Source organism: Gossypium raimondii, chromosome 10, assembly GCF_025698545.1.
Source record: "Gossypium raimondii isolate GPD5lz chromosome 10, ASM2569854v1, whole genome shotgun sequence".
Classification (NCBI taxonomy): domain Eukaryota; kingdom Viridiplantae; phylum Streptophyta; class Magnoliopsida; order Malvales; family Malvaceae; genus Gossypium; species Gossypium raimondii.
In genome coordinates this window covers 3,761,552-3,784,702 of record NC_068574.1, presented here as the reverse complement: position 1 = coordinate 3,784,702, position 23,151 = coordinate 3,761,552, and the positions used below count along the sequence as shown (strand labels likewise).

The 23,151-nt window shown below is 34.5% G+C and overlaps 5 protein-coding genes across 7 annotated transcripts; 3 read left to right on the top strand and 2 right to left on the bottom strand.

Annotated features, from left to right (window-relative positions):
- Positions 1-1,424: 1,424 nt before the first annotated feature.
- On the top strand, positions 1,425-5,070 carry LOC105776286 (proteasome subunit alpha type-2-A). Its single transcript, XM_012598856.2, has 11 exons — positions 1,425-1,630; positions 1,731-1,807; positions 1,959-2,023; positions 2,477-2,523; positions 2,726-2,801; positions 3,033-3,100; positions 3,620-3,689; positions 3,781-3,866; positions 4,255-4,317; positions 4,471-4,536; positions 4,841-5,070. Exons 1-11 carry the CDS (start codon positions 1,590-1,592, stop codon positions 4,887-4,889), a joined length of 708 nt encoding a protein of 235 aa, XP_012454310.1. The 5' UTR covers positions 1,425-1,589; the 3' UTR covers positions 4,890-5,070.
- Positions 5,071-5,391: 321 nt separating this feature from the next.
- Positions 5,392-8,942, top strand: LOC105776283 (pentatricopeptide repeat-containing protein At2g35130). Of its 3 annotated transcripts, XM_012598853.2 has the most exons (9): positions 5,392-5,558; positions 5,776-5,966; positions 6,057-6,289; positions 6,381-6,630; positions 6,711-6,856; positions 6,977-7,182; positions 7,283-7,407; positions 7,646-8,243; positions 8,547-8,942. In XM_012598853.2, coding segments are annotated over exons 1-8 (1,737 nt in total). In that variant the 5' UTR covers positions 5,392-5,556; the 3' UTR covers positions 8,230-8,243; positions 8,547-8,942. The 3 variants fall into 3 exon arrangements, with proteins under 3 accessions (XP_012454307.1, XP_012454306.1, XP_052477533.1); XM_012598852.2 differs by lacking the exon at positions 8,547-8,942 and having other exon boundaries at positions 7,646-8,392; XM_052621573.1 differs by lacking the exons at positions 5,392-5,558; positions 8,547-8,942 and having other exon boundaries at positions 5,591-5,966; positions 7,646-8,392.
- LOC105776285 (phospholipase A1-Igamma1, chloroplastic) lies at positions 8,417-10,111 on the bottom strand. Its single transcript, XM_012598855.2, has one exon. The coding sequence runs from the start codon at positions 9,991-9,993 to the stop codon at positions 8,446-8,448; it is 1,548 nt and encodes a 515-aa protein (XP_012454309.1). The 5' UTR covers positions 9,994-10,111; the 3' UTR covers positions 8,417-8,445.
- Positions 10,112-13,489: 3,378 nt separating this feature from the next.
- Positions 13,490-15,375, top strand: LOC105776284 (phospholipase A1-Igamma1, chloroplastic). The gene has a single exon (XM_012598854.2). The coding sequence runs from the start codon at positions 13,607-13,609 to the stop codon at positions 15,191-15,193; it is 1,587 nt and encodes a 528-aa protein (XP_012454308.1). The 5' UTR covers positions 13,490-13,606; the 3' UTR covers positions 15,194-15,375.
- On the bottom strand, positions 15,316-19,842 carry LOC105776282 (hydroxyproline O-galactosyltransferase GALT2). Its single transcript, XM_012598851.2, has 7 exons — positions 18,493-19,842; positions 17,643-17,875; positions 17,235-17,525; positions 16,831-16,959; positions 16,510-16,683; positions 16,018-16,125; positions 15,316-15,940 (listed from the first exon to the last, which is right to left on the bottom strand). The coding sequence occupies exons 1-7, from the start codon at positions 19,397-19,399 to the stop codon at positions 15,734-15,736; spliced, it is 2,049 nt and encodes a 682-aa protein (XP_012454305.1). The 5' UTR covers positions 19,400-19,842; the 3' UTR covers positions 15,316-15,733.
- Positions 19,843-23,151: the final 3,309 nt, after the last annotated feature.

Sequence of the window (23,151 nt, the reverse complement as noted above, 5' to 3'; positions counted from 1 at the left end):
TTAAATACTAAAAGAATTCAGCATATTTCATCGATTTACTCAACACCCTACGTGTAAAAAAAATAGCATGTAGGTTTTTTTGAGTAAATTATTTAGTTAGTACTTAATTTTAGAGTTTTCATTTTGAAACATTAAATATGAATTATTTGAGTTAATTTCATTAAAGATAATTTAGAAACATAAATTTAAAATTTAAAATTTAGGAGAAGATTAAATTAACTAATTTCAAATTTATAATAACAAATCAGTTGGTATTATAAAGGGATAATTTTTTCAAAAATCTATTTAATTTATTTTAATGTTTTGAAATTTAAAATTTTAATATAAAAAATAGATTTTTGGTAATGGGATAAATAGGTACAATTTGAAAATTTTTGTATATTATTTTAGTTTCTATTATTTTTCACTTTAGTCCTTGATTTTTTACCCCATATCAATACTTAAAAATATATTTTATGTGACCAAAATAAAAACGACGTAGAAGTTGGGTGATCAAAATGAAAGTGTAAACATGATGTGGCATATATAGTTAGCTGACATTATAGATTTAATCCTCGAGTGACTAAAATGAAAGTATCTTAAAATTTGGATGTCAAAATTGTAAGGATTTCATTTTGAGTGACCAAATTGAAAGCACTCTAAAAGTGAAGTGGGCAACTAAGTAGTTTACTCTTTTCTTTTTAGTTCTGTTTTAATAAGGCAATGGGTTGATCCAACGGCCTTCCATGTAGGGGTGTGCATAATTCGGGTAAAACCGAAAAAATTCGGTTAACCGACCGAATTCGGTTAATCGGTCGGTTAACCGAAATTTTTCGGTCGGAGGTCGGTTAATTTTTTTATGATTTTTCGGTTAACGGTTAATTCGGTTCGAAACCGGTCGGTTAACCGAAAAAATTAGTAAATAAAATTATCCAACCCAACCCAAACCCAATTATCCAACCCGATAAAACTAAAACTAAAGTTTACCCAATTACCCAATCCAATAAAACTAAAACTAAAAGACTACCCAATTTACCAACCCAATTTACTAAAGTCTAAAACCCAATTTACATTAATAATTTATAATTTTTTTAAATTTTAAAAATAAAAAATTAAAAAATTCGGTAATTCGGTATTTTTCGTAATTCGTTAATTCGGTTAATTCGGTAATTTGGTAATTCGGGTAATTTTTAACCAAAAATAAAAAATACATAAATTTCGGTTAATTCGGTTAACCGACCTTATTAACCGAAAAAATTTCGGTTCGGTTAATTTTTTTTTAAAAAAATCGGTTCGGTTAACGGTTAAAATTTTTGGAAGGTCGGTTAATTCGGTTATAGTAATTTCGGGTCGGTTAACCGGTCAGTTAACCGAATAAACCCCCCTACTTCCATGGCTCAAATCTTTATTTTTGTTAGCTAAGCCCAACCCATCTCTCTAAAGCCTAACCTTCTTCCCCAACAAGAAACCTTTTTCGATCTATATACCATCTTCAAACAAATACACAAGAAGCTGTCCTTTGTTTCGTTCCATTTACAAACACCCCCAAAGTAAATCACTTTTCTTTCTTTACAATCTTCATTTGTTCAGATTTTTGAAGTTCTCATACCATGGGTGACAGTCAGTATTCATTTTCTCTCACAACTTTCAGGTAATAATCCCTTCCTTATCTTACTAACTTCATTAATGAATTGAATTTAGAACTAATTTTTGAATTAACAATTTTTTTTCTCTTTTGTGCTTTCGAACAGTCCTTCGGGAAAGCTAGTTCAGATCGAGCACGCCTTGACGGCTGTCGGTTCGGGTCAAACATCTCTTGGAATCAAAGGTTTTTTTTTTTTTCAAATTTATTTATTTTTTGTTTTTTAAGTGATCGGTTTAGGGTTTTACAACTAGTGAAATAGTGGCTAACTGGTTAAATATTTATGCTTGTAAATTAATACATTGGGCTTAATTTGACGATGGGTTTTAAATTACAGCTGCTAATGGGGTTGTAATTGCTACCGAGAAGAAGTTGCCTTCAATCTTGGTTGATGAAACCTCTGTGAGTAGTTTGTTTCTTACAATATACTTGGCCTTTCCATCTGTATTTTTTTCTTTACTTTTGGATTTTTAGACAACTTCATTTTTGCTGTTTTAATCTATTACCTTTTAGAAAATATGAGAGAGTAACTTTGCATGTTAATTGAAGAATGAAAATGACTGACAACTACCGCCAAGAGTTGGGTGCGTGGGTGTAATAGTAAGGCATATTGCACTCTAGGGAGAGAACTCAAGTTCAAACCCTGGAGATAAAATTGTTGTTGGGAGGAGCAATCATGAATCTCAAAAGTACTAGTCTTCATGGACTGTAAAACAGACAAGAATGATACCTTGGTCATACCAAAAGAAAATGACCGACATCTATATTGCCTCAACCATTTTTGTAGTTCTGCTTCCAAGCTGATGAACGGTTATTAATCAATGCGAAATGTGGTTGTTTGCTGTTTGATTTCAGGTTCAGAAAATACAGTGTCTGACTCCAAATATTGGAGTTGTTTACAGGTTTGCTTTTCATGTCTTCAATCATATTGAAAGCTAATTTCATTAGTTCTTTTGGTATGGGTTATATAGAATCTGATTCACAGATTGCTGATATAACTTATGTGTTTTAAACTTTTAATCTTGTTAGTTTCTGCTGATGCAACTTGTCTATTTTTTGACACTTACATCTTTTTCATCCTTATATTGTGTTACTGTTCTTCAGTGGCATGGGTCCTGATTTTCGAGTTTTGGTTCGGAAAAGTAGGAAGCAAGCAGAACAATACCATAGGTTGTATAAGGTATGTTTGGCTCTTAATGATAATTAATTTACTTATTGTACTACTTCACCTTGCATCTAGGAAAAATTAATATCAAATCACATTATGGTTGTAAACTTGCAATCATGATCTGTTGGTCACATTAGTCTTTATAAATTTTATTCAGTAACTTTACTTCCTAGTTTCAACATAAAAATTTATGTGTTCTTCTACCTTGCCTGGTTTTCTAATATGTGCCAATTTTGTTTGCAGGAACCAATTCCAGTAACACAACTTGTAAGGGAAACTGCAGCTGTTATGCAGGAGTTCACTCAGTCTGGGTAAGAAATATGTCCTTCCACACATGCACAAAAAAAAAAAAAGAAAAAAGAAGTAATAATAAAATAAACATAAATATAAAAACTATTATCCATACCTTTTTGCTTCTCCTTTCGGAATTATATCAAAGAGCTTGAGTTGTTTGGTAGTCTCTTTTCGGTCAAATTCAGGCTGTGTTTTTCTTCATGTTAGCGTGGTTAGGGGGAAAAATAGTTTTATTTGGCCAAGAAGAAAGTAGCCCGAGTCTAATATAATTTCTTCTCCTTAAAACTGTTGCCCTTTGAGATCAAGTTTCCTTCAAATTTAATTTTGGCCTTATGATTCTGCCTCATGTATGGGCTGGAAGTGAAAGATTTGAATGAACTTTTTTTTGAGAAAATAGCACGTTATAGTTCATTACCTTTTTTGCATACCTTGGTGCTAAATTTTGGGTTGATTTGAATTAGATAAAAAACTGAAACTAAAACTCTTGCAATCCTTTGGAGTTAATAGTTAACTTTGACGCATCATTTTCTTTGTAGTGGTGTAAGGCCTTTTGGTGTATCTCTACTAGTTGCTGGATATGACGACAATGGTCCACAATTGTATCAGGTATTGCTCATAGCTAATATTGGATTCTTTGAGGCATTGCATAGAATGTTTTATGTGCTTTCATTGGTATGAATCTGTAACTTTTTGCTAGGTGGATCCATCTGGCTCGTATTTCTCATGGAAAGCCTCAGCAATGGGGAAGAATGTCTCCAATGCAAAAACATTTCTTGAAAAGAGGTACCTGCCATTGATTCTAGTGTTTATAGTATTCAGAACTAAATCAACTGAAGTGTCCTCCCATATGTTATATTCTACCAGTGATGGAACTGATGGTGGTATAACCATCAGTAGCAGTCTTAACTTTTCTTGTAACCTTCATATAGATGGTTACGGCATTCAATTTTGTCACTGATGCTCAATGAGTTTATAATGGGAGTCTTCCTTCTAGATGACAGGCAATCATTGCATGATTAGGGAATGGTATAGCTAGCACGACATTTTATTCAGCAAAGGACTGTACTATAGCTATGCATCATTTCGAGAATTGAGTTGGACTTTCTTTTACTTTACATTTCATTGCCGTTGAAACACTGCAAATGCAATCGATTATTGTCCTTTTTTGTAGATACACTGATGATATGGAACTTGATGATGCTGTGCATACTGCTATTTTGACTCTCAAAGAGGGGTAAGTCAATTTTTAAATTTCTTCCACCTGCTTATCAGTTCAGGAAGATCTATAATCTGTATGTTTAGAACCTTGGAAGAAAATGTTGGTCTAAGGTAGTCTATTGTGTGGTGCATCTATACTAATCTTACAAACCGTTTCTCAATTTTGCAGATTTGAAGGACAAATCTCAGGGAAAAACATTGAAATTGGGATTATTGGAACTGACAGAAAATTCAGGCAAGCTCCTGCTTTAACCCTTTCACCCTTCTCACTTAAACTTTATGGTGGCGTTATGCTGATGCGAAAAATGACCTTTTGGCTTTAGGAAGTGCCAAAAGTGTTCCGTGTGAAATGCAATTCTGAAAGCGGCGCTGTTTTACTTGCAATCAGCACCAATATCTTGCATGTTGCAATTACAGTTTTTGTCCATTCAGTTTTATTTCTGATTTTAAAAAATGATTGTTTCTGCTTCTTTTTTTAATCATGAAATTGTTGGTTTTCTGGCGGCTGAATGACTCTTGTTGTGCATGTTGTCTTGCAGGGTGCTTACCCCAGCTGAAATTGATGATTATTTGGCTGAAGTGGAGTAACTTGTCTTCTTATTCCAGACTTATCTACAAGTGTTTATTTTTATGTAACATTTGTTTTGAGACTTTCCAATTCGGTCAAATGTTGTTAGTTCATCACTGGAATTGAACACAAAACTTCACCAATGTCTGCATGATGCTAGAACTGTAATCGAATGAGTTATAAAATTTGGGTTTACTTCAATTGGTCTATACAATCACTTTCGAGATAATTTAACTTTGAATTTATGCGAACCTTTTTTCTCTTTATTTTTAGGTTTTTAGCCTGTACGATAAAAGAGAAAAAATGATATCCAATGAGAAAAAAGAATTTTCATCCTGTCTGTCGCTGAATTAAATTTTTTTTACACAAATGATTATCATTAATTTCTTTAGAGTTGTATCAAAAGGAAGGCACCCTAAGAACATGGAACAATGTCAGAAATTACTGAAAGGAATAAAATTATTTAATTTACCGTTAATAGAGTTTAAAACTCTTCTATTGATGCCGGTCTTTACAGTTTGGTGGTGTTCCTGGACCACCTTTAGCAGTCATTCAGTGCCTTATTGCAAGATATTTTTAATATCTTTGTCTGTATTATTATTTGTCAGTCTCTCTGCCACGTTATCTTCTTGAAGGAAATTCTCAACTCTCAATCTTTCAAACTGCAAGCTCCTCCTCGTCGAATTCATGTTAAGTTCAATTCTTAGCTTTACCATATAACTGGCATTTCCATTTTTATATCAATTTCTGACTTTCTGGTGGCAGTTTTTCATATTACTCTTTTCGAATTATCTCTAAAAGTTACTGGTTTGTGAGGCCTTTGTTTTCTTTTCCAAACTGGGGTTTTCAACTTTCAATTACCATTATATTACACTAACGTAAGTAAGGAACAATACCCTTTTTTAGGTTTGTTGTTGGAAACACGCTCAACCATGTTTACATTCAACCAAGAAGCTATAAGCCGAGTTTCAAATGGATGGCAAAGAATTCTTCTTCAAGTGATGTAGCTATTGAGAAGTGGAAACGTGATAGTGTTTATATCGACAAACGTGGAAAATTGAGGACCTTTCATCACAAAAAACTGTCCAGGAAACGATGTAAATACTCATATTTTATATGTGCTTTTTAGTAGTAGAATCTGTCAGTTTTTGAATAGCTTTTATGGCTTCAATCTTGTTCGTTTATAGGTGGTTCTTTAAGAGGACAAGGATGGAAGTATGGTTCTGGTTTTGTGGATGGAGTTTTCCCTGTTTTGAGCCCCATTGCTCAACAGATTCTGGATTTTCTTCAACAGGAGGTTGATGCTGATAGAGTTTGGGGTTCACTTGATAATCTTTCTCCCTCTCATTCTACTTGGGATGATCTTATCAATGTAGCTGTTCAACTTCGGTTAAACAAAAAATGGGATCCTATTGTGCTGGTTAGAAACAATTACCATTAGCCTTATCGATGAATGTATGATAATTCAACTTGTACGCCATTTATTTGCTGATTTGCTATTGTTTCTACAGCTTTGTGAGTGGATATTGCAGAGGAGTTCCTTTCAGCTGGATGTTATGTGCTTCAATTTGCTCATAGATGCTTATGGACAGAAATCTTTATACAAGAAGGTGGAATCTAAGTACTTGGAACTTCTCGAAGCTCGATGCGTACCAACTGAAGATACTTATGCCCTTCTTGTCAAGGCCTACTGTACGGCCGGGCTAAAACAGAAAGCTGAGGCTGTGTTTGCCGAGATGAGAAAGCATGGTCTCTCCCCAAGTATGTCTGCCTCTCTTATAGTCTTATCAAAGTGTAATCTTTGATGTTGAGTAGTGTTACATAAAAGATTTTCTGTTCAGGTGCAACTGTTTACAATGCTTATATTGACGGGTTGATGAAGGGAGGAAACTCCCAAAAGGCTATAGAAGTTTTTCAGAGGATGAAGAGAGACGGATGCCAACTGAATACCGAAACTTACACACTGATGATCAACTTATATGGGAAGGTGAATTAAATTTATCCCGATCCCAAACTGTTGGGGTTCTTTGATAATCATTGCCCTCACTTGGATGATTTGTTGCTGAAACTTAATTTGAAGGTTCATACATGCTAATTTGCTGTGCAGGCAAGTAAATCCTATATGGCCTTGAAATTATTTGATGAAATGAGAAGTCAAAAGTGTAAACCAAATATATGCACATACACTGCTCTGGTGAATGCTTTTGCTAGGGAGGGACTCTGCGAAAAGGCTGAAGAGATTTTTGAGCAGCTTCAAGAAGCCGGTCATGAGCCTGACGTGTATGCTTACAATGCGCTCATGGAAGCTTACAGGTTCAAATCCCTTATCATTTTATACTTCCCTATCAATAATTTTATAGTGCTTCTGTTCCAGGTCCATGCAGAGCTTTGTTGACTCTCTTGTCCCTAACAGTCGTGCAGGTTATCCTTATGGTGCGGCAGAAGTATTTTCACTCATGCAACACATGGGATGTGAACCAGACAGAGCTTCATTTAATATCATGGTTGATGCCTATGGTAGAGCTGGCCTTTACGAGGGTAAATATTTCTAAGGAGTTACCTTGCATTCCGATATGCAGACATAACTATTGTTATTAGTGTTATCGGACCAAACTGGGGAAGTTTTTTTCCCAAGAAAACATATATCATCATCACTTGCATGCTTTTCAAGATACTATTGGAGTCATATTAGTTAGCATATGATATTTCTCTTGTCCAACATAATATCACCTCAATGCAGCTTGACTGTAAATATCTCACCATATATATATTTCAGATGCTGAATCGGTATTTGAAGAGATGAAGAAGCTAGGAATAAAGCCGACGATGAAATCTCACATGCTACTTCTCTCTGCCTACTCTAGAGTCGGGAATATAGCTAAGTGCGAGAATATTGTGAACCAAATACAGGAATCTGGACTTCAACCGGACACCTTTGTCCTAAACAGTATGTTAAATCTGTATGGCAAGTTAGGTCAATTCGAAAACATGGAGAAAGTTTTGGTTGCAATGGAAAAAGGACCTTATGAAGCTGACATTAGTACATACAACATTTTGATCAATGTTTACGGCCGGGCAGGATATTTCAACAGAATGGAAGAGTTGTTCCAGTCACTTCCTGCCAAGAATTTGACACCTGATGTGGTAACCTGGACTTCACGGCTCGGAGCCTACTCTAGGAAGAAACTATATCAAAGATGCTTAGAAATTTTTGAGGAAATGATCGACGCTGGCTGTTACCCTGATGGAGGAACTGCCAAGGTACTTCTCTCTGCATGTTCTAGTGAAGATCAAATCGAGCAGGTCACGACCGTGATTAGAACAATGCATAAGGACATGAAGACCGTCTTGCCGATTTGACCAGATACTTCCTTGTAAGTAGATCACACCCATATATGTGTTTGACTGTGGAGTAAATTGTTGTATATATGTGTAACAAACTGAAATTAGATTCTCATGCAATGTGTAAGTAGCAGATATACATTGCCTGCATATAGCTAACATATAGCCAAGTTTTTAGTAAGATGGCATAGAGTTCAAGAGCGAATTTTTCAAAAAATGCTTTTCATTTCTTGATCAACATATAGCTAAGTTTTTAGCTTGCATACAACATGTATAACTTTCTTGCATCTCAATTCTGAGACTAAGGTCATGTGCTTGTTCTCCGGTTGGTGAAGGAATGTCTTCAGGTTCTCTTCTTGGTTTAACCCATCTGCCATGTTCATTACGTACCAACCCTTTGTTAGCCAATTGGTACCAGCATTGAGGGATCCTTAGTTCATCCACCAACATATCACATGCCTTGTTCACCAAGGTAACATCCCTACGAGCACTGGACCGAAATGCAGACTCGGCACTAAGGTACCCATCGACAAGATGAAGGTACGTCTCGAGGCTATGAAATCCCAACGGATTGAATCCACGTTTAAGGTAAGATGATGAACTAACATCAAGCTTCAATTCAGCTCCTACATGTGTATAAACCCATTCTAATGTTCCTGTTATATCATCAAACCTCTGTAAACTCTCATTGAAAACAATCCCTGGCATTCTAGGGACTAAATCTTGCTTAACTACCACTCTCAAAGTTTTAACTCCTAAATCATCGAGCTCGGCTCGAAAGGCGCTGTTGCCGACTCTAGGTGCACCGAAGGAAACCACACTAACCGCAAGGCCCGGGAAATTCACGGCGGCTTCATAGGCATTGAGCAGTGCCAATGCACCGCCTAAGCTGTGCCCGGTTATCGTTAAACTCACTTCTTCTCCTTGTCCTTGATAGAATTGCACCAACTTGGTCACTTCTTTCATAACTTGCTCTGAAGCACTTGACTTATTGTACCTTGTGAATTCATTCTTGGAAGTGTAAATGCTTAGGAATCCATGCTCAACCTTAGCATCTCCGATCCCTATCGGTTCCAAGTTCCTTTGAAAATCCTCGTACCATTCAGACGGCGCCACCGTCCCTCGCCACGCCACCACGATATCCCTCCGTCCGATCCTACGTGTCTCCTCGTCGTCGCTAACGGCCACGTAACCCATCCAGTTGGAATCTTTGCTCCATGTGTCCATCAACCGTGACGTTTCCAACCACTGTGGCATTTCAATGGCGGACATAGCGTAGATGTACTTAGTCACCTTGTAACCATTTTTACTCAGCCCCAGTTTCTCAAACAACTTGTTACGATTATACCTGCAACTCCCACAATACTCCGAGAAAGAATCAAAGTCGAAAGCATCGTAAGTCGCTTGAGCAAACTCGCCGTACTTAACGATTTCTCGCCGTAGCCATGGATGAAGCGGGTCTAAAAGCTTCTCCCAATCCGAAGAACCATGAAGTTCACGCCACTTATCGGCAATCATCTCCTTGGGAGACGTCGTTGGGGTGTTATGTTTCTCATCATCAAACGAATCCCAATTGGAATATTGAAGATTTTTCCTCGAACAAAGAGGTTCGATATTGAGATTAAGAAGGGTAGTCAACGATTCAGCTAAACGTCGAGCACCCCTATTGAGTTTGGTATCGGAAGCAACTCCTTGATGAACATAAACAGCAGAAATCCGATTCATCCCACCACCGCTGAGGGCCTGTGGGAGATGGGTATGGATCATTGTTGAAAGGGCCATTATTGATGGAACAGTAAGCCTAGAAGTCGCCGTTGGATGCTTGGTGTGCAAAGTGCAATATCAACTGATTAACAGCAGCCTACATATAGAAAAGGCAGAGGTTTTGAAAACTCGTTATGTGTTTGGTATTGACTATGGAAAAATATTATAAAGTTATTGAACTTTTCACACGTGAACTGACAAGCTAAAGGGTGACCGTACATTTGAGGCCATCTGTTTTGATCACAACTTGACATCTTCCTTTAGTCTTTCTACACGTTAACTTGTTCAAAAACATGTTACTTACACGTCAACTTTCTTTCATTGGATAATGGGAGAATTTCTTTTTTAATTTAAATATTTATATCCGATATAATGGAAATTAAATATAATTATAAAATTGCATCATTCCATTTTACTATACGAAAATTGAAAATCTAGTTTATGAACCTAAAGGATTGATTTTTATTAATTTGTTGAATATTAATTATCATTATCGAATTTTTGAATTATTTTATAAAAATTAATTTGAAATAAAATATTAATATTTTTAATTTTATAAAATAAAGATGAAATTTATTAATAAAAATAAGGTAGGAGAAAGAACATAGAAAGAGCAAATGTTGAGGTAGAAGTTTGACATTCAACGCGTGATGTTACTTTAATATTCTCAATTTTTATTATTTTAACCAATCACGTTTCAAAGGTATGTCCCATGCATCAATTTTATAATATATAGTTATATTAGGCTCTCTTTTTTTTTTTTTTTATTATTTAAATTGTCTCTATTCAAATAATGAAATTGAGTGAGGACAGTGAGGTAGTGACGAAATATAAGTTAGAAATCGTGCCGATGAATTATATAGAAATTGTTAAGCAGTAAGGTCAACAAGGGAGGAGGACGGTGGTTACACGGAGGAAGGTTGGGTGGAAGTTGAGAAAGAGATTCTTTGTGGAAAAAGGAGTGAATACATGAACGTGCGTGAGCTGTTTGCATGGCAGTTAGCTCTCCTTATAGTTTTCACCTAGTTTTAGTGGAGATGTCTTAGTTGAGGTTTGCAAACTAGCTTTGGATTTCGTGGATTAACTTTGGGTTCCATTGAGAGACACATGACAAGTTTCTTTATGGATACATTATAAAGTCCACAAGGTTTGCTACTCGAAGTATAATAGAAACACATCATAATTTAATTAATTAATAACTTTAATTTTTTATCGAAAATTATTACTTTTAAAATTTATTAAGGTTTGCTTGAAAAGTGTAATTATTTGGGTAGTAATTACACTCTTTTGTAATTTCTTAAACAAGTTTGGTTGACAATGTGTAATTACATCGTAATTCCCTATGTTATATTTGGTAGTACAAATTGTAATTATATAGCTACATAATTCATATTTTTTTAAAAATATTAATTACTATAAAATTTATTAGTATAATAAAAATAATTTCTAAACAAGTAACAAAAATTAAAATCAAATTAGTCTAAAAAGTATATGATAATACGATTATTAATAAAAATAACAAGAAAAATAAACATCATATGCAACTTTATCTAATTGCTCTAATGCATATTTGTTAGGTAATTTCATATTTAATATTTAACATATGTTTCTTATCATCATCTATCGGTCCTTGACCGAGCTCATTATCATCTTAATTTGAATTTACATCATTAAGATAATTAGGATCTTTTTCTTCTATATACTCTTCGAAGTATATGGATTATATCAAGCTCACCTATGATTGAAGTTATAAAAATATACAACATGCTGGTACAATCCACTTTATTTCTTATGTTATACTAATGTGATGTTATTAATATGAGAAATATTTTTTAGAAACTAAATGTCTTCTCAACCACATTACGAACCATTGAATGTGTTCAAATTAAAGAGTTTGCGAGCTGTGTCCAGCATCATTCTCTTAAATGATACCATACCCCATGATATTGTTTATTTCCAATTACATGCAACCATGGTGTAATTATAATAGATGTCGTATAGCAATATCCGGACATAGGTAGGGGGGTATGATGTTACTTTGCACAAGTCAGAGCAGCAGGATGCGGACTCAGTAACTCAATTCCCTTGGGAGGATTTCATTTGAATAAAAATAATTAAATTTAAATAAAATTATTTATTATATTATATTTCAAACCAAGCGGATCGACCAAAACTAAAGAAAACCCATCTTAAGCTTAACCAAAATTAGACCCTCCGAGTCTAGTGAGTAGCCTAACGTCCAACCACGATCTTCATTCTTTCGCCAATGATATACATTTTTAATTATTTTTATTTTGCATGGACTCGACCCAACTTATACAATTAAATAATACATGATACGTAAAAGTATATTGATTATGATATAAATATTAAAATTCATCAAAAGTTTAATATAAAGTTAATTATTAATATATAGATAATTTATAAATATATAATTCACAAAATGTAGCTCTTGGTCTCTTTTATAAAAAGGAATATGTATTTGGTTTTAAGTGTTGCAGTCCATTTCACAAATTCTTTTATATATATTATCTCTCGTAATAATTGTACTTAATTTAAAACATTACATACTCTACTTTGAAAATCGTATAATATTATTAATAGGCAGAATATATCGTCTTGAAATATGGCCAACTTGCAAACGGACGCCTCACATGTTTTCTTTTTTCTTAAAATTGACCAAAGAAAGATCTTAGGTGCATGGAGGTTAGCTTGGCCTGACCCCTTCTTTTTTTAGCATTAATTTGACTCACCAAATCCCAACCAACCCCATCCCAATGCAGGATTTTTCTTAACTAAGGTTACTTTAACTGCCATTACTGGTCACTTCAGCTTTTTATGACTTAATATATTATTTGGTACTTGAATTTAATTTAAGTATTCAATTTGGTACTCATTATCCCAATGAATATTTGACAATTTAGGTCGTAAAACAAATATTGGGCATTCTAGAAAAAAAAGTAGAAAGGCATTTCGAAATTGATTTACCAAAATTTTTAATCCAATGAATCTTGAACCTTTAGCACAATCCATAGATTAGGACCAAAATTGAATAAATGTATCTAGGAAGAATTCGCTTTGATTTTGGAGTAACTATTCCTTAGATATGCATATCATGATATATTTTTTAAATTGATTCAATTTAAAAAAGACGGGATCTATCAATCGTTTGAATGGGATAAGAAAAAAACCTAAGTATCGAATTGAAAATTGAAACTAAAATCAAGTACTTAAATTGGATAAAAAACCTCAAATTCCAAATTAAACATTAAAGTCAGGTACCAAATAGTAAATTAAACCTCTATTATATTCTTATCCAAATACGCAGCCCCAATGGTTCACAACCCGTAACCATCTTCACGTTAACGCTTGTAATAAATTCCTACTTGTTTAATTCAGTCCCTTATTGACTTGTCAGTAAGGCAGCTATGAAACTCAGAAACTTCCTAGAACAAAACTATAGCTGTTCTGATATCAGATTTTGTGTATATAAACCCTACCCTTCCATGGCATTTGCACCAAAAAAAGGAAACAGAAGGTTCAGTTTTCTGCATATAAACTGTATATATATATAAATTCATACATACATACATACATATAGATATTAGAAGCTTGTTCTTTTTTTTTTTCTATGGAGAAAATGGAATTGTCACCAATGAGAAATATGGCTAAACAGAAGCCAGAAAAGCCAAGAAGAACTAAAAGGGTGTGGAGATTGAAGCTCAACGTTACATGGCAGCGTATGAAGAAGACCTTGAAATCTGGTCTGAGGAACCGTCTTCGTGTTCATCTTGCTTCCAATCTTAACAAGCTCCCGACCTTGAAAATCAACCACCATGATCTTGCCATCATTAGGCCGATCCAACACGTGATGAAAAAGAAGAAGCCGATCCGTCCCACGATGCCGTTGGAGAAGCTCATTCAGTTGCCGTACACAGCGGCTGATTTCGTCGACCGAGGGGATGCTATGACGCCTACTAAGTCACCTGTCGAGAATATATCCACGAGATGGCGTGAGCTTCACGGTTTGCATAACTGGGAGGGGCTTATTGAGCCACTCCATCCTTGGTTGAGACGGGAGGTTGTCAAGTACGGAGAGTTCGTCGAGGCGACTTACGATGCTTTTGATTTCGATCCATTATCGGAGTTTTGTGGAAGCTGTAGGTACAACCCGAATAAACTGTTTGAAGAACTAGGACTTACTAAACATGGTTACAAGGTTACCAAGTACATTTATGCTATGTCCCATGTCGATGTTCCCGAATGGTTCGAGAGGTCACATTGTACTTGGAGCAAGGATTCGAACTGGATGGGGTACGTTGCGGTTAGTGGTGATGCTGAAACCACGAGAATAGGGAGGCGAGATATCCTCGTGGCTTGGCGGGGCACGGTGGCTCCAACCGAGTGGTATAGTGACTTAAAAACAAGCCTGCAATGTCTTGGCAAGACCAATATCAAGGTCCAAAGTGGATTCCTCGGCGTCTACTGCTCCAAAGGTGAGTTCACTAGGTACAACAAGTTGAGTGCATCCGAACAAGTCATGGAAGAAATCCGAAGGCTCATAACGTTTTTCCGAGACAGAGGCGAGGAAGTGAGCTTAACGCTCTGTGGCCATAGTCTCGGGGGTGCCTTGGCACTCCTCAATGCCTACGACGCCGCAACTTACTTCCCTGACCTCTTCATCAGCGTCATCTCCTACGCTGCACCGAGAGTTGGGAACATACACTTCAAAGAAAAGCTCAATGAACTAGGAGTCAAGACGCTAAGAATTGTCGTCAAGCAAGATATAGTCCCAAAATTACCAGGATTCATACTCAACACCATTCTCAACAAATTCACTGCTATCACCGGGAGATTGAAATGGATTTACAGGCACGTGGGCACACAATTAAAGCTCAACATGCTCCATTCCCCCTATTTAAGACGTGATCCTGATTATACAGGGTGTCATAACTTGGAGATATACCTCCATTTGTTAGATGGATATGTTAGCAAGACATCAAAGTTCCGTTGGAACGCGAGACGAGACGTTGCCTTGGTGAACAAGTCAACTAATATGCTGATAACGGAATTAAAAATCCCGGAGTGTTGGTACGAAAGACCATTCAAGGGCCTTGTGCTGAACCAATACGGAAGATGGGTTAAACCAGGAAGACAAGCTGAGCACATTCCTTCCCCACTTAGCATTGAATCCTGCCAAGAGCCGCCTCCATTTTAAATACAAATGTTGATTTGAGACTGATACAAATTTTGAGGGTTTTTTTTTTCTTCTTTTCTTTTCTGTTGATATTCATCCAAGATTCATTAATGTGTTTAACAATGAGATTTGAATTCATAGTATAGTTAAAAATAACTGATATAAAATTTGAGCAATATAATGTGCAATATTCGCCTTTTTTCCATCAGCCTTACAATTAATGATAAAGGTAAGAATTGCAAATTCAATTCAGAAAACAGGTTAAAGAAACCAAAACATGAAAGCAAGAGAAGAACTTGAAAGGCAAAGGGGGTTTAGTACCAAGTGTTCCAACAGCCTGAGTATCATAAATGCGTATACAATTCAAGCTAAATGAACCTACTTGTCGGATGTTATCACAGAACAATCTGTATCTTGGCAACAGAAGGTTGTAACTCAACACTTAAAACCCTCTGGAGCTCACTTGATCGCACAAAAATGGGTAGAACGTGGCGAAAATACAGGGCGGAGGAAGGTAACGTACATAAAGTCGTTCTAACAAACGACAGGAGTTGACGGTTGTCATCTGAAGTTGCAACAGCGTGCCTGACCTCTAGAAAGTTTGTCCCAAAGACAAATCATCTGCCTAGGGGATTGGTAATGTGCAGTATAATAGTCTACCATGCATCCGTATTGACAGAACTTCCAACTATGGGAGTATTGGACAGTCGTCGACTGGTTAAATTGTTCGACCCACATTCCCATACTCACATCCTCCATCTTGAAAAGCTGTCAATATATAAAATAATGGAGCTGATAAAACTGAAGCAGTAGATGGGAAAAAAACAGGAATTTTTAAAACTAACCCTTAATTTTTGATCGGCATGTTGTGAGACAATAAACTTGGCAATATCACTGGAAATAATGTATCCAGGTCCATTGGCATAGGGAGGATAAACTTCTTCTGGCCACTCCTGTTATATCAGACAATAATACATTAAGGAATGCACAGTATCTAATTTAACTATCGAAGCAACATATCCGAATTCTGAGACAATGAGCATACTTGCTTTTAACTACCAAAAATGCTTCTAATACAACAAAGTCAATAGTAAAGACATTTTAGACATTTTAGATGTTAAATATGAGAAACCACAGCAAGCAATATCGTTTTGCAGCTTCTTATGATTACACAACAAAAGTAAACAATTTCAATTTCAGACACCAACTTTGTGTTTTGTAACTGAGAAATCTAAAATAAAATGAAGCAAATGCGACCTTATAAAATGAAGAAGACAAATGAATGGAAAATCATAAAAGGTAGAAAAACTCGTATATATGTATATATACTGACATACCTCATAGGTAACGGCCCACTTTCCATTTCTCAAAGGGCGGTGCAGAAGGTTGAGATTGCCCATATAAAGTGACCTTTTAGGAGAGATACGATCAATTTGTTTCAAGACACTGTCAACTCTAACAAATGTGTCATCATCACATTTCATGATGTAAGCAGCAGTCACATTCTGCACCTGTATTGACAAAATTTGGAGATTCAGAATCACATTTAAAAGAAATTCAACTCAGAGAAACACCACAAAATGAAATGAAACATGGGTTAGAAAATAGGAACAGCCTTTCTGGAAATGAAATAGAAGAAAGATACACCATGAACTCACCCCAAATTCACAAATTGCAATAGTTTTAAGAACCACAAGCTCATAGCGGTCCATAAATGGCAAAATTACAATATCACCAAAATAAGCTGCCTCCTTCTTCAGCACTGCATTCACCTCCTTCCTAGGATTCTGCAATTTATTACATAAATAAGTAAAGACAAGAATAAGTGATACAAACAATTTACACATTGATAGGTGGAGAAGAATGTCCAGAAAGAACAGCTACTTAAGAGCCATAAAGAGTGTATGAATAGATAAAAGGCATACTGGCCAACAGACATTCCAACACTTATTTTTCCAAAATCTCATGTTGATATTTGTGAAACAAATTGAAATATTAGGATGCATAACAATTAGGTACTTAACACGATCTTAAAATCTATAGAAAGGTTTAATGACCTTACCAGTGCAACAAAGAAACGGACCACTACATCTAAAGACTTGATGGCTGAAGATTGCATCCAAGTTTGTCTAACTGCCATGCGTTCTGCAAAGTGATTAGTAGCAGAGAGAATCCCAATAAAAAGTCGAATAGATCTCTTAGGCAAGGGAGAAGCTTTCCATTTTGGTGACATTTCCAGTACTCTTTGGGGGGAAAAACTTGGATGAGAGGTGGGAAGAGAGGTTGCATAAACTGAATGAATGTCCACATCTCCTTTTATGGCCAGCCCTGTTGCATCTTCAAGTGAAAAACCCTGAAAATAGAGTTTTTATGTGATCAATCATAGTATGAGATTTCCAAGGCTATATAGATGCATTGATAGAGATGTTGGAAAGCACAAACATCAGTTTTTTACTTAAGATAAGCATACCGTACGATATGCAAATGAAGTCACATGTCGACCCCCAACAATGATATGGTATCCATCAACACCAGCACGCAGAGTCAGGATAAAAAGCCTGCCCTCTGCAAAAGGAAATGGCCAGGTAACTTCTGGTTTCTGTGCCCTTCCAATGAACCGTCCAAACCAAGAAGTTGTCTTGGACTCTTTCGAGTCTACAACATCATTCCGGATCCATTTTTCACATCTTCGATATCCATCAACTGCCAAAAGTATAGGTATTAGGTACTTGATAAATGTTCTTAGAATTTTCCAAAACGCAAACAAAAATAGAAGACATAAAGTGAACGAAGTCACAAAAATACTACTTGAAAGTTCTCTCATCCACATGCAAAATACCACACTCGTAACATGTCCCTCCCTCCTATTATTTTAGTGTCTAATCACATGCAAACATAAGCACAACAAATTGTTTCAACTGGAAACTACTTCTGTGTAATTTAGCAGCTTAAAGCCTTCCTCTAATACTCACAGCAAGCAGTAATCTTCCTATAGAAATACCATGAAAGCATTTAAGAAAAAATAAGAAGTTTTTCAAGATAATTCCATCCCATTGTCATTGATACATCAAGGTAATTGAATGCATCCTGTAAAGCAACATGATTCAGAAATTTCAATAATGTTCTTATTTCTTGACCACAAATTTAGTTCTCATCAAACATAAAATTGGCATAAGATGGCTTATGTTCAACCAGTTATAACTTCGTAGTCCTTTTATTCCCTCCAAATAAACGCATGATTAATTTCAGTATTTAAAAGGAAAAATAAATAAGAAAAGAAGCAAAAAACTGAAAACTGGTGATGCTTGATAAAATTTTACCGAGCATGTCTTCATCGTCCTTGGATGGCAAACCATCACATCTTTGAGCTGTACCCCAATGCATTCTATAGCATGTGTTATGCTCAATGACTGGCTTGCGGCTCCAATCTCCTTTCAATCGAGGATTCAAATGTAAAATCTTTGGTGGAGCTTCCCCATCCACAGACTGCAATCCTTGCAACTCAACCATAAACTGTGAAACCATCACTAGGCCATTACCACCCCTCGTTTTTGCAAGCTGGGGTACGTACTCCTGATGAGCATATCGAGGAGTGCCAACGACTGTAATTGAAGAACCTGCTTTTAGACCACATGGAAGGAACATTAGCCTGTCCCCACTTGCCAAATCTTCTCCATTGACAGATAACCATGAAGGACATGACTCGGGCTTCCCATCAAACAAAGAACTCTGTCCAATCTCCTTTCCATCAAACTCATCAACTTCTTCCCATGCCTTTAATCCCAAAGTCCAAGCCTCATCAGCCATTCTCTCGAGCACTGACAATTCACTAGTTTTATTCATTCGCCGCATAACCTCACCTGTTATTCGACCATATAGATGCTTAAGTGGCTTAATAGGCTGTACTCCATCTCTCCCTTCCTCTAAAGGTTCCTCAGTAGGCCTCATAGGTGCATCCTGGGTTAGCTCATCCTCTAATTTCCGGTGAAACATATCTTTATAAACAGAATTAACCAAGGGTTTACTCAAATCTCCATCATTAACATCCCCAACCACTTTCCCATTCCATCCATCATAGCTATCCTCTCCACTCAAAACTGCTGCTATCTCCAAAAAATATGGAAACTTAAAAGCTATGAAGATTAAGTATAATCCTCCTAAACCCAACAAGAAATGAGACAACTTGAATCTCCTCCCAGTGGGGATTTCACATTTTACCCTCTTCATCTTACAATACCCAACAAGCAAACCCACAAAATAAACTTCATCAAACTCAAAAAAATTCCACTAAATTCCTTAACCAGACAAAAAAACCCATAAAAAAATAGCAAAATCTAGATTCACCCAAGCCTTGAAAATTCCACACATTTACCAACTCAGATCAATAAAACCCTAATCTTTTTACAAACAAAGAAAGCAAAGAAAAATCAAACCTTATTCCTCCAAATCAGGCAATGTCGGAATTAAACAACGCGTGGGAACCAAAATTTGATCCTTTTTTTTTTAAACGTGGAAGCCAACCTCCCTCAATATTTCACCGGCATTCTTGAAATGGGGTTCGATCTCGAGAAAGGAGGAGCCTAATATTTAGAGATTATATTGTAAAGAAAAATGTAAATTTATTGAGATTGTCTGTTAATAAGAGACTTTCAAAAGACCAAAAAATGACCAAAGAAACAAAACCACAAAAAAAAAATTAACAGAGAAATTAGAGAGATCTTTAACGTGCGCAAAGCGTAAATTGGAAACTGCTAAACGGGAATAAGTGAAAGTTGAAGGACTTAACTGCAAAACAAAGCATTTGAAATATATTTGAAGTGGATGGGGATCAAAGTTTTATGCTTTTTATTTAAGGACTAATTCTTCCCTCAGTCCTTATACTCTTTGTAATTTTAATTTTTAATCTCAATACTTTTAATTTCATAAATTAAATTAAATTAAAAATTATAGCATGGCTAATTTGACTTACCTTAAATTTGAATATTTGTTATCGATTAAAATTTTAATTTTTGAATATTAGAACGTCATATATTCAATTTTTAAAAGAAAGACAAATTAAAATAAAGTAAAAAATTAAATTCTTAAAATCAGAAATAAAAAAGACTATATTTCAAGAGTTTGAGAAGTAAATGGACTGAGAGTGCAAAAATAAACCTATATTAAATTATATATTAAGATGTAAAGACAATATTGTGATTAGACTTGTTTATGGGCCGGATCACCCGCCTATGTCCGAAAGTCTGCCTGAAGTTTAAGAGGGTTTGTGTAAAAATATTATGTTCGAAAAATAGGTTTGGGCAAAACAATTGGGCCTGTTTAAAATATGGGCTAGGCTCGGGCTTGAACATTCAAGGTCTAAGTCCGGTCTGGTTTTAAGTTTATAATATTTTATATTATGTAATTTAGAACATATTAAAAAAATAAACATATACTAAATATATAATACTACTTTAATCTAAACATTAAAATAATATTAATATGACTATATAAAAATTTTCAATAAATAAAAAATTATTAAATTATTAATATAATATAATATAAATATTTTTTAAAATTTTTTAAAAAATATAAACGGACCTAAAATAGGCTTGGGTTAGACTTTTACAAATATGGACAGATTTAGACAAATTTTAAATTCATTTTTCGGGATGGGCCAAGCTTAGACAAACATAAAATATATTAATATCATGCTTAAACTCAATCCAAACCCGATTTGACTCAAGCCATGAGCACCATTACTATTGTTTTTATGGTATTTTAATGGTTTTATTAAAATGATGATTATGTAACAATATACACATTTGGTGCGGACCATGTCATGATCATTTTCAACTCCAATCAATTTTGTTTTAATTGTTATGAAAGGCTTTATGCCCATCAACTATCTATTTTTGACTCTCTCTTTTTTTTCTAATTTATAATAAAATAAAAACACAAAGAAAAGAACATACTACAATGGAGCTTCACAATATATATTTTTATTTTAAAAGTATAAATTAATAAACTTTTATGTTTAAATATTTATGAATATTTTAGTTCTAAGGTTTTAAAACATTTACAAAAGTCCCTCTTTCTTTTAGTTATTATTTTTAAAATTGACGTGTTATTTAATGGTTAAATTAAAGATTTTATTAATAAAAAATTTTGATTGATACAAACACAATAATTTAGGAATATAATTAAAATTTTAAAATTTGTGAACCAATTTAAAATGAAAGTCATAATTTGAGGATATTTGTTGCAATTAATTCTTATATATGGGTAATACAATCATTTATGGTCAAATTCTATATAAGTTCTTATACTATACTATGTGTTGTTAATTTTGATATCCCAAGCTTTTGAAATAACAATATTTAAAATGAACTTTACGACTAAGGGTGAGTTTTGATGAGCGATGTGTTTACCTACAGTTAGTGTAAAAACAGCGGTGACTGTGAGATTAGATACTGTAGCGATATTGTAACGTAAGACAAAAAGTAAGCTAAACGCACCGCATCGCACAGTCCATCCAAACCCACACTAAGTCATTTATACCTCGTTTGGTTACTAATGAAATAATATGAGGAAAAGTTTTATTTATTACATATGTATTGCAATAGTTAGATATAAAATAAATAATAATTAGTACAAATTTAAACTTGAAATTAAAAAGATGAGTAATAACTTATATAAAAAATAAGTAATATTTTTTCAATTAGGAAAAAACTATACAAATTTTTATTTTAGTTGTATTTGGATATTCTTTTTAATTTGCTTTAGTTTTAAGAATATTATTTTCATTTCATTTTATTAATTTAATAAATTTAATGAATATTTAAAATTAATAAAATAGAAAATTAAAATAATATAGGGTTATAACTGTAGACTTCCTCGGTAAAACAGATCAAATTGATTATTATTAAAATGATTCGGCCTATTTCAAAGACCCAACATGCTTTGTTTTTCCTTTTTTTTTTTTTTTGCATTAGGCTCTTTCATTTAACTATAGAAATATCAGTTAGTCTACTGTATATTTCTCTTTGCTAAAAATAAGTCATGGAAGCGGCTAAAGATTATCAATTGAATGAGTTTACTGCTAACCTATATACTAAAACATGTGTAAAAAAAATATTACTTCTACTAAATATAACATTAGTGTTTAAACATTTTCGAGACTTGCAAAATATTTCAAAACATGCTTCAAATGTATTTCAACTTATCCAAATATTTTTGAGTCAATACCAAAGTGTTTCAATGTTTAAAATGTTTTTAAAGCATTATAATAGCTAAATATCGACACTAGGGATCTAGGTCTTAGTACATTGCAACTCAATAGCCCTAGAACTCATTTGGAAGGCATTTTGGTTACTAAGTATCAATGCTAGGGGTCTACAATACATTGTAAGTCAGTAGCCCGAGAACTCATTTGGAAGGCATAGTATCAAGGCTTAACTTGATATATAGTATCTATACTTGCCTTAAAAGTATTGAGACGTACCTTTATAATGACTATAAACAGGTTCTTTTTAGCCAAGCATCGATAACCCTTGGTAAGTGTTGATACCTGAGTTGCAAGAATGTTTTTTCTGGCTTGAAATTAATTGTTTCAACTACTCTATTTCACCCCAACCGCTCCAAATATTCACAAATTCATTCATTAATATAAATACAAGTAAAAAACACTATAAGACACAAGAGACACACGTCCAAACATCAAAAGCAAAAGAATCAACTTTTGTTTCATTTTTCTTGCATTCTCTTATAAATAGTCCCAAAGCTTTTATTGTAATATATTTTGTTATTCTCATTTATTTATTTATTTTGCGAACCAAACTTTGTAAATGCAAACCTTCCAAGAGGGGTATTTGTTTACTTTATCTTTATATAAAATTGTAATTGGAGAGTTACTAATAAGCCACAAAAATTAGAGGGTTTTAATTTAGCGACGAAAATTTTGGGAGGAAAGATTCTATCTAAGTCTTATGAGAAATATAGAG